Here is an 11,550-nt window from a genome sequence, read left to right as displayed (position 1 = left end):
TTATTATTCTTGGCACCTGATGATGTTTTCTCAGCTTTATAATTAGTTTTTATTTACCAGGAAAAGCTCAGGCCAACGAGCAGCGCTACACTAAACTGAAGGAGAAGTACACGGAGCTGGTTCAGAGTCACGCAGACCTGCTCAGGAAGGTGAGGAGGACACAATAAATGTCTTCTTTGTTCTTTTCTATGTCCATAAAAAAATAACTTGGTGACATGTTGTCCTCCTTTTTGTGTGAAAGCTGCATTCTGTGTGCACTGCCTCCATGTGAGTATCAGTCACATGGAGGCAGGGCTTAAAAGCCTGAATTTTGCCTGAAACTCTCAGACTGAAGAAGTCTCTTGGAGGAGAGACGAAACGTTTCATTAGAGAAGAACCCGTCCAGAAGACCTATACAATTTTTTTCTTTTTGATTCTCTGTGCTGTTTCAGTAATTTATACAGTATATCAAAACGTTCAGCTCATTCAGGTGAATCTGAGTGTAGATTTTTGTTACATTTCTGATTTTAGAAATGTTTCACTTTATTTATATAAATACACTAAGATCTATTTTATTCTTCAAAAATATTCTCTCTGACATCTGCTTCTGTCTTGTTCTGTTTTGTCATCTTTTGCTGCTTTTAGCTTATTCTGCTACTTTTGGCTAGCCTTTTGCTTTGATTGATCTGCCCCTTTCAGCATTTAGCTAGTGCTCTGCTTCTTTTACCGTTATGTCCTCCGATCCAGCTGCTTCATCAAACTTCAGCATCATTTGACGTTCAGCATTTATGCTGAAAATGTCGGGTTATTTATTATTCCTCCTCCGTGAGGTTCTGAGGTCTGTTTTATTGACTTCAGTGGTGTTTGAGTACGTCTTCGTCTCTTGTCCCTTGGTGTGTTTGCAGAACGCTGAGGTGACCCGGCAGATGACTGTGGCTCGAGCAGCGCAGGACGAGGTGGAGGCGGTGAGGAAAGAGATGCAGGAGAAGGTGAAGACGGCGCAGGAGGCTGCAGACAGACAGGTTTGTTATCACAGCACTGTTTTACAGTGGTGTYTTTCTGCTCAGAGGATTTATCACTTCTTTGTTGGTGTTGTTGTTCAGGAGAGGGAGCAGCTGAAACAGCTGCAGGAGCTCCAGAGGGAGCTGATGTCCACCCAGGTGGAGCTGGACTCCCTGAAGACCACCATGGCCTCCTCACAGCAGGTCCCTCCTCTCAGCTTTATTACTCCTCTTTAGTTTTAACTAGCTTTACCTGCCCAACTTTAATATCCAGCACCTGATAGAAATGAGCACAAGAAGACTGACGATGTGAATCTATTTTACTGACTAAAAAGACACAGATGATCTTAATGAAGTCTAAAAATAACACACCTCTGGAGCCACTTTTTTCTAATGATTATTATTTAATCATCACATTGGCACAGTCTATTTAAAAAAATCATTTCATATTTTACATACTGACTTCCATACACTTGTGTTGTTTTCTGGATTGGATGGACTTTTATTCTGGWAGGATTTATATTTAGTGGGAAAACAAAGTCCTGACACACTGAGGCTGAACCTGGCTCATTAATTTAAGTCAAAGAAGTTCAACTTAGTTTTCTGATGCATTTACTCTTTAAAATCTGTCAAAAATCATTCTGTTACTCTTGATGTTTCTCCTTTTTCACTTTTATTGCCCTCTGGTGTAACTTTCTCTCTTCATCGCAGACTTAGCAATTGTTTCAGAGGATCACACCTCAGATTCTGATAGTTGGTGAAAAATAGTTTAGGCAATAAAATAAGCTGCTTACCATCACCTAATTCCCTCCAGTTTTTATTTTTTATTTTTGCGTGCCTGAAGAAGCAAAGCTGATGATTGTAGCAGGCATCAGAAGGTGTTTCTTTCAGCGTAAAAATCAAAACAACACAAGATGATGAAGCTCTTCTCAGTTAAGATTGTTATGTAAACTCTGGTGTTTAGTTCCTGTGGTTTAACGTAATGATGGAGCYTTTTCAAGATGTGACGGTGAACAAATAAAGTTCACGAGGGACTCACTAACTTGCTTTGACTCATAAATTCAAGCTTTCACTCGTCACATTCCCAGCTGTCCGCCGTCATCGTTCTCTCCTTCTTTTTTAGTTTTAGATATTTTTCTTCGCACTTTGTTTCCTGCTGTCCTGACATCTGTTTGAAAACCCTGTTTCTTCTTTTCCTCACTGATTTGAACTCTTCTGTTTCTTCATTTTCTCCTTTTCTGTCGGACCTGCTGACTCTCAGACTGTAAGTCTTTAAAACTATTTCAGCTCTCCTTCCATTATTTGTTTCATTTATATTCCTCTAAATTAAAAGTCTTCAGTAAACATCTCACATGTAACTAACTGCACTGTGTTGTAATACTTGGTGATTGTTGTATTGCAACAAAGTTGCACAACCTCAACTTCCCAGTTGGCCTCTGGTTGTCAACTTGACCTCAGCCCGGCTCTCTCTGGAGGATCCATAGCTTTGCACAAACTCAGGCCTAAACAATGCTGTAAATAACAGCTGACGATAAAGTGTGTTTTCATATTGTGGCCGGAGCACTCCCATCATACCACATCCTGTCACGTCTTTGTACACGAGAATAATTTACGTGTCTCTGTCCTCCTGACACTTTTTGTTCCTCGCTACAGTCGAGCGAAGTCCTCAGCACCCAGCTGGCCACCCTGGAGTCCCAGAAAGCCGAGCTGGTGCAGACTTTGTCGAAGGTGGAGGCGGAGCTAGCGGTTCAGGGGGAGGAGCTTCAACAAATCCAAAGCTCTTTGGCGACTGAAAGGGAAAGTGGAGTGAAGACGGCCGAAGCCCTGCAGAATCAGCTCAATGAGAAGGTTGGAGAACTTTCTCAGTTAGCTGAAAATATTCCATTTAAGTATCGTAACATAAAGTTTGACGTGTCGACCCACAGGAGAGCAGGGAGCAGGCTCTGGAGAGCCAGCTGGTGGCGGCTCGCTGGTCCAGTCTGCAGGGAGCTGTGGAGGAGGCAGAGAGGATCATCCAGGACTCTCTGGCTCAGATCGACGACCCGGCACACATCAGCTGCACCAGCTCTGCAGGTCCGTCACTGATGATTGATTTCAGCGCCGGGACACTTATCATCTCTCTGTTCAACGTCTGCTTGTGTTCTTTCTCTGCAGACTACCTTGCATCAAGATGRCAGGCCTCTTTAGACTGTATGGAGCGATTACACTGTGCCAGAAACAACTTCTTAACAGACAACACAGGTGAGACACACACCTCTGAATACGTACCATGCCAAAGAAAGTTGCCAGTGTGTGGTATTAAAAAGAGGAACCGTGTAAAACTTCACGTTTTTAATGATGTTTTTGTTCTTTTCCTGTTTTCAAGCAGCTGTGACGGAGCTGGTGCGAGTGGTGACCCAGTGTGGCCACCTGGTGGGCGACACCATAGTTCAGGGTAGTGCCACCTCCCACATGGTGCCTGTGGAGCAAGCTGATGGTGTGTGTGTGTGTGTGTGTGTGTGTGTGTGTATGTGTGTGTGTGTGACGCAAACAGTGTCTCCCGATGTTAATCTGTGCCTGAGGCAGGCGTGGACTTGCACCGATTTGTCTGCAAAGATCTGTCTTCATGCACTAGAACCAAACAGTGGAGCTGAGCTCATGTTTTCATGTTTGCAGCGTTGCAGAGTAATCTGCAAACCTTTGCACATCAAAATAATCCCGTTCACAACAGTTATGCTTCGGTTGCACAAGCACAAAAAAAAAATGCGGTGATTGTAACTTGTAAACGTCACTTTTACAACCAATAATGTTTTGAAAAGTAACTTTTAACTCTATAAGTGAAGTTGAGTGTAAGTTTGTTAAAATGCTACGACACAAAAAACATTTTTTTCTAGTTTTATTGGAGAGAAAAATAAAAACACTTAAAATATTTTTAAGAAAATAGTTTTCTTAAATTTTTTAAAGAATTTCTTTCATAGAATTGGCTACTAAACGGTCATGAGTATTAAAACTAACAAAATAGCATAAAGTCCTGATGCATCTCAGTAATCCAGGTAAAAAATCAAAGGAAAAAAAATTGTATAGGTCCTCTGGATGGGTTCTTCTTTAATGAAACGTTTCGTCTCTCTTCCAAGAGACCTCTTCAGTCTGAGAGTTTCAGGCAAAATGCAGGCTTTTGAGTCCTGCCTCCAGGTGACTGATACTCACATCACCTGGCTATCGCRCACAGGTGAAGCGATAGCCAGGTGATGTGAGTATCAGTCACCTGGAGGCAGGACTCAAAAGCCTGKATTTTGCCTGAAACTCTCAGACTGAAGAGGTCTCTTGGAAGAGAGACGAAACGTTTCATTAAAGAAGAACCCGTCCAGAGGACCTATACAATTTTTTTTCCTTTAAAATAGCATAAAATTACAACCTCAAYAATTGGTATATTTAAGGGGTAAATCAAAACAGAATGCAATGACTTACATATTTTATAAACCCATATTTGATTTATAATGTAACAGTAAACATCAAATGATTAAACTAAAATTTTTTATTTATTTTTTGATAAAATATAAGATGATTTTAAATTTATTGGCAGAAAAAACAGTAACAAAAAGGCTGTAAATGTCAGTGGTACAAATAGACCGGAATAAGGATGAAATACTGTTGTTCTGTTAATCCGCACGTCTTTCCACTGTGGTCAAATTATAGTTTAAATTTAGCCTTCAGGCATGTTTTAATCAAAACATTCAGAGAGGACAAACCTGCTGACTTCATAAACGAGTAATGTTTTTTTTTTCCTTCTCCCTCTGAAGGCAAGTCTGAGCATGCCCAAATATAACGAAGGTCTGGTCACAGGCCATGTTTCTGCACCAACAACACAAACAGGAACTCTGAATTAATCCAGATTAGGACGTGTAACTCAGCCTGCAGTTAGATACAGATCAGCTGCATGTGGAAAAAAAAAACAAGTAGTTTTGCTTTTACTGCCGTCTGAGACGATGGTTTAATGAACTCAGTGGTAGTTAGAGGGAACTGAAGGCTCGATGTGTTTGTTTTATTTTTATTTTAGTTGTTTGTGGAAAAGAGAACAGAAATTCTTGCTTCAGATCATGGCTTGTTGTTGTTTTTTTATGTCCTACCACGAGTTATTTTGGTGACGATCTGTCCCYTGTGGTGTTTGTTTCAGCTCTGTCGGAGAGTGTGAAGCTGTGCGGGGCAGAAGCTCTGGCTCTGCTGGGACACATGAAGCAGCAGGACAGCCTGGCCGCAGCCAACGACAACAAGCTAAAAGCCGCCTTGGAGGCCGTTCTGGCGGCTGCAGAGGTCCACGCTTCATAACTCTTTATAAAGTTCCTACAAGACCCTCGTGTCCCAGTGTTGCAGGTGAATGTTTCCAGCGCCTTGTGACGACACGTTCAGTAAACGCTCTCGCTTTCTGCTGTTGCAGAAACTTCGCCCCCGAGGTTTGGAGCTGCAGCAGGGGGAGCTGGGAGATCTGGTGGAGCAGGAAATGGCTGCCACCTCCGCTGCCGTGGAGTCGGCAGCCGCTAGGATAGAGGTGAGCGCCTCTGTGTTTATCTGTGGACTTGCTGTGAGAAATCACTGCCCTTTGGTTTCACTTCACTAGAGGGTTAACTTCAAAATGTCCCTTTTTTTTCATCTTCTTCCTCTGTATCCCTGCAGGAAATGCTCAACAAATCTCGAGCAGTTGACACAGGAATCAAGATGGAGGTCAACGAGAGGTAAAACTGATCGGACCCAGATTGTGGGATTAGTTTTCCTCTGTTTTTTTATCAAATGCAGACGTGAAATACAGCTCTCATTATTGGCTTAATATAAAAGGGCAAAACCTTTTGGTCTGACAAAGCAAAGTTCTTGTTTAAAGGAGTCAAACTGTAAACGAGTCAATGAGACATTTTCCTTTTAATGGCTCGATTTATTCTGTCAGTAGCAACTTCATTATTTGAGCCACTTCCTGTAAAGTCTTGTAGCAGTAAGTTAGCGAACTGTTCTTTGTGGTTTGTGATTTATTTATTTTTAGTGAAACCGCATCACTGGCTTGTGATTGTTTGTTGTTTCGAGCTCGAATCATTGTGATTGTTTGTTGTTTCGAGCTCGACTCATTGGTCGCTGCTTAAATGAGCTGTAGGACTGGACCATAACATGGATCACAGCGTTAAGTCTGAGTGAAAAATGCTGCAGACTCTCTGCACAAATGTCTTTTTAAAATGTAGGACAGACCGAACAATCTACCAAAGACACTGATCAACTTTTTATTTTACTTTGACTTTATTGAACATAATGTAATAAAAGAATAAATAGTTATAAACAGAAGAAAATAAATTTAAAACAAAAAGCAAGCAAAAGAAGGATAGTGAATTATATTTACACATTCAAAGGAGTGTGTACAAATATAAACTTCAATTCATAATAACTTGGTTATAACATTATTTCTTATTTAGTTTTCTTTATATCCACATCTATAACTGGTACAAAGCATTCATATTTGCATGCCATTAAGAGCAAGCATCCATAATTTCAACATGTTAATTTTTCTAAATCAACTTGAGGAGTCAGCAGTTCGCAGCTGATTAACTTTAGCAAAAACAAAAATGTTCAATAACTCAGTTTTAAAGACTTCTAGTTATGATTTGGTGTGGTGGTAGCTGAGAGTTGTCGTCGAAACACACCCAAACGTCAGCAAAACACTCGTTGCTTCAGTCGTGGTAACGTCAGACAGGAGCCATAAACTGGGTCATTTAGCTCTGCTCATCACTGCAACAACTCAAGACTTTAAAACCACTGAYCCTTACAGTACTTCTTCCATCTTTATATAACATTTATATAAACAGTGGGACTACATGTCCAGATAAGCAAAGTTTTTACTCACAAATAAGCTCAGAGAGCAAAAAGTTCTGAGCCTGTTCTGCTAAAACAAGTTATCTTATGAAATCAGGTTTCCTAAAATAAACGTGGCGTCCTCTTTCCCTAAAACTCTTAGTTGCTCCTATAAAAACAGTCTAAAACCATGGATTTAAATAAAGGTTAATAAAATAAATAAAACTCAAGTTCGTGCCTAAGTGTTGAGTAATATTAATTATGAACAGATCAACCAGCAAACTAGTTATTTGTGTCGTCCGTGTTAAAAAGGTGGAAGCAACGAGCTGTCAGACCCTGAACAAAGGAGCCATGTGACATATTGATGCTTTTCACACAGAGTGCTGACGTACAGAGAATCTCATCAATACAGATACAAACAAAGTGTTCGTGCTCTGAAGCCGCGGTGCCTAGTGACGTCTGTCGCTGCAGCAGATTCAGTTTTATCAGAGTTCAGTGTTGACACCTGCGAAGAAGAGAGATCTTTTCACGTCTCTCCTGTAGAGTTAAAATAAAATCAACTTTTGAAGTAAAAAGCTGAAAAGAAACTCTGCTGCTGCGGAGGTTCTTTATGAAATCAGCTACAGSTCAGTGACACGGGGAGCAAACAGTGATTTCTCTCTGCTGCCGCTGTTGTCTTTATTTAAAAAATGGAGCAAACCCTTCAGCTGCAGACCTCACAAGCTCTGCAAGTCAGACAAACATGAAACTGTACCCCATTTCAAGTTCTGATAGCTCTGAAGCTGATTCATTGGCTTTACAATCGCAGGATGTCAGCGTTTGTTTTCTGTCGCCTCCTGCAGGATCTTGGCTTCCTGCACGGAGCTGATGCAGGCGATCAAGGAGCTCGTGTTGTCCTCCAAAGATCTGCAAAGGGACATCGTGGAGAGCGGGAGGGTGAGACAGTTAATGTTTTTTTTCCCTCTCATTTCACCTCCTCAATTTAAAGAAAAAAAAAACGACAACAGAAAGGTCAAATCCCTGATTATTTCTGTGATAAAACACAGAGTTTAGGCGTTTTGGTGACGTGTTTGCTTCACTGTCCACCAGGGGGCAGCATCCACGAAGGAATTTTATGCCAAGAACTCCCGCTGGACGGAGGGCCTGATCTCTGCCTCGAAAGCAGTGGGATGGGGCGCCACGGTCATGGTGTAAGTTTAAAAACGCCTCCGTTCATTGAMTCACAAACGTTGGAGACTTTCTGAACTCTAAACGAGCCGAAGAGTCGGAAAAATGAAACCAGAACCTGTGTTAACCCGAGTTTCTTCTTAACCTCCACCTTTAAACCTGACTCTGAGCTGATTTATCTCCATGTGGCTGTGTTGCAGTGACGCGGCCGACCTGGTGGTGCAGGGCAAAGGGAAGTTCGAGGAGCTGATGGTGTGTTCACGTGAAATAGCTGCCAGCACAGCACAGCTTGTGGCTGCTTCCAAGGTAAACATAGTAGAAAACTAAAAAGTGGGGGAGTTTTTGTTCTCCCAGCAGTGTGTTTGTTATCGTAGTAGTTCTACTGCAGGATGTTTGCACGCTCAAGCTGTTCGGCTCAGGGCTTCCGTTCACTGGACTTGTTCTGAGCAACGCTCTTATCGCCGCCGTCCCCTCCTCAGGTGAAAGCAGACAAGGACAGCGCCAACCTGCGCCGTCTGCAGCAGGCGTCCCGCGGCGTCACGCAGTCCACCGCGGCTGTCGTCGCCTCCACCAAGTCCGGGAAGTCCCAGATCGAGGAAACAGGTGAGGGTTGTTTACACGGTAACCCGATTCTGTTTGTTTCCTCTGCTTTTCTGTTAATTCAGCAGTTTGTTCTTTTCATACCATTTAAAGTTTTATAATTCTCTTTTTAATTCAGTGTCTGTTTTTGTTTTCAGAAACAATGGACTTCTCCAGCATGACCCTCACACAGATCAAGCGACAGGAAATGGACTCACAGGTAAACAGCAGGAGGACAGTTAGGAATAATAACGCACCACACGAGTTTCAAATATTTGATTTGAATTAAATGAAGTGTATTTTCAGTTAAGAGCTTTTTACAGCTTTCCTGTCAGTGACGCTCATGACACAAGAAAAAAATCCCTCAGTTGGAGTTAATTATTAAAACTGAAACAGTGAAATTTGAAGCTGTTTGACTTGAAGTCTTAACAGACTCTGGTGGCTTTCAGCCACAATAATCCAAGTGTTTCTACGTGACCATTCCTCTGTGTTAATCTAGTTTAAAGGGATAGTTCAGATATTTYAAAGAGYTTCTGTGCAAACATGATGCATCATAAATCACATCACATCCGCTGCACATTTAATAACCATGTTACACTACAATGCTTTACAGCAGAAACTCGTGATCAAACTGTCTCTGGTTAAAGCTCACAAATGTTGCTAAAAAGTGAAATAAACAAGAATATGACATCACACAGTTACAAGAACTGTTACATATAGGTTTTTTTTATTTATGCATGACTCCTGGTTTGTAGATTTTATAACAAGAATCAAAAGAGTATTCTTGATTTCTGGAAATGATCTTTAAATCTCTTCTCTTGGTGTTTCATTTTGTTCACAGGATAGAAAATCAATAATTTTGATAAKCCTTTATTTTTCTGTCAGTGGGTTTAAGTGTTTTTTATGTTTATTTGCTATCACAGTAAGTAGCCTGGGAGAACCTCCTTCAGGAATATAATAAGTTAAATTTTAAAAATCAAACCTTTTCTCCAAACTGAGGTCATTCAAAGAGTTATTAGCAGCAGGTTAGGTATTGATTGCTCATAACCTTTCTTCAGAACCACACTTTCATATGATCTAAACCAGTAAGGCTTGTGCATTTTAATTTTTGTTTTCCTCAGGTCCTAGTCCTGGAGCTGGAGACTCGTCTGCAGAAGGAGCGGGAGCGTCTCGGCGAGCTGAGGAAGAAGCACTATGAGTTGGCCGGAGCCTCGGAGGGCTGGGGCGAGGAAGGGGAAGGTGAGGACCAACGCCGACGTCCTGCCAGTGAGGAATTTTTAACAAGTCTGGCCTCTTAAATGTTTAAATTCTCTGTCCTTCCACAGGTACCGGGTGAGAGCCGCCACCCCTGACGCCCCTCCTCCTCCTCCTCCATCAGAAGACTGGCTTTTGTCCACCTCGTTTTATTTATAGACACACTTTACTGTCTTCGTCTCTGTTCCAGTTTTATTTCATTTATTCGCTTGTTATCTAAAGCCAAATGAAACGGTGCCCCCCCTCTCCCTCCCATCGCCCGGGGCTCAGCGACAGCAGGGTCCCAGGTGAACGGATGTAAGGGTGAGAGAAACGTCGTCACTGCTTCACCTCCGGATGATGCTGCGGGTTTTGCACAAGYGACAAACTCTCAGCAGCGAACGTGCACAATGCATATTTCTGCCTACCTTAAACAGCATATTCTTATATCTTTTAAAACTTTTATTTTATTTTTATTTTGGCGCTCGTTCAGAGCTCTTCTGCTCCTGAGTTCCTCCTTGTTTTTTTTTTTCTCACTGTGAGTTGAGTCCAGGCCGCTCCACGGGCCGGTTCTCTGGACTTTCTGCCTTTCACGTCCTCACCATTGTAACGACCYTGACTGTTAAATTAAGCACCCCCCACACACTTTTTTTTTTTCACACAAATGCTAGTGTCCGCGGGGTTTGAGGGACTGAAAACACTGTCATTCTTTAACTTCTCCCATTTTTTAAAAAATTGTATTTTATCCTAACTTTTATAAAACGGGGCAACAAGAAGCAACCCTCGCGTATTAAATTAAAAAGCTTAGTTGTTCTGCAACGTTTCTATTTAATTTACGTCTCACAAGGCCATTTTAATAAACCTTCAGACCTTTCACTGATGTTCTTTTTAATAATAAGTTTAAAGCGTTCATGGAGGCAGACGTTTTCTCGAAAAAGCTGCACAAGAAGCAAAACATCTGTTTTTAAAAGTTCGAATCATGTTTGTCTTGGAACTGGTGTCGCCACCACTGCACAAACCTTTCCAGTGTATTAAAAGTCTGTATTCTTTAAAAAAAGTTATTTTTATCTAAAAGCACCATATTTTGCCAGTGATTGATTTAACAGTGCACCTGAACGCCACACGGCTGTAACAAGTCATCACATCTCTCAGAAAACGTTTCACAGAATCGATCAAACTTTCTAACAGCGACGCTCCGTCTCAGCTGGGTTTTTAACCAACGCTGCTCAGTATTAGCAGCTTTAGCTTCTTCCTTTTGAACGTGAGGCTCGGAGCACTTGGAGGAAAAGTCCGATAAGAAACTCGTCGACGACTCTGAAACGTTTCCTTTTCGTCGCCGTCTTTCTGCTGCTGCGACCAGGTTAAAGCATCACCTGCAGTACTGTTACTTCCAGGCTCCGCCTCTTCCATCACGCCTGGATTAAACTCTTAGCTGATTTCATCAGAAACTGTAATATATAAACCAAGTGAAGATCTTTTTCAGTTGTGTTTCAAGTGTCTTGAATGATGAAGTGCACACACTTTAAGTAATGTTTTTGTTTTTTTCATTTTGCCCAAATACTTTTTAATTAACCTTTTTTTTTTTTTTTGGTTTTTTCTGGTTTGTGTCTGTAGTTGTACCAGCTCAGCCAGCCTTTCAAACTGCCTCACACTGTAGTCAGAAACAAATACTCACATAGCAACATTGATGAAATGTGTCTTTGTATGATATTCTACTAAAACAATGTTGGTGGGTTTGTTTTTATTTTTCCAGTTTTTGAAATAAATACTTCAACTCATTAATGTG

The 11,550-nt window shown here is 41.5% G+C and overlaps 1 protein-coding gene across 1 annotated transcript; it reads left to right on the top strand.

The window, feature by feature from the left end:
- Positions 1-60: 60 nt before the first annotated feature.
- Positions 61-11,550, top strand: LOC106537006 (huntingtin-interacting protein 1; the record flags this gene model as incomplete). Its single annotated transcript, XM_014034368.1, is given in 18 exon segments — positions 61-149; positions 885-1,001; positions 1,083-1,184; positions 2,242-2,244; positions 2,634-2,828; positions 2,906-3,053; positions 3,135-3,221; positions 3,346-3,456; positions 5,134-5,270; positions 5,395-5,505; positions 5,631-5,689; positions 7,628-7,721; positions 7,875-7,975; positions 8,153-8,258; positions 8,432-8,555; positions 8,690-8,751; positions 9,653-9,770; positions 9,857-11,550. Coding segments are annotated over 18 exon segments (1,775 nt in total), but the record flags the coding sequence as incomplete, so codon positions are not given.

Source organism: Austrofundulus limnaeus, unplaced genomic scaffold, assembly GCF_001266775.1.
Source record: "Austrofundulus limnaeus strain Quisiro unplaced genomic scaffold, Austrofundulus_limnaeus-1.0 Scaffold2079, whole genome shotgun sequence".
In the NCBI taxonomy this organism is placed as follows: Eukaryota; Metazoa; Chordata; class Actinopteri; order Cyprinodontiformes; family Rivulidae; genus Austrofundulus; species Austrofundulus limnaeus.
This window is presented reverse-complemented; position numbering and strand designations above follow the sequence as displayed.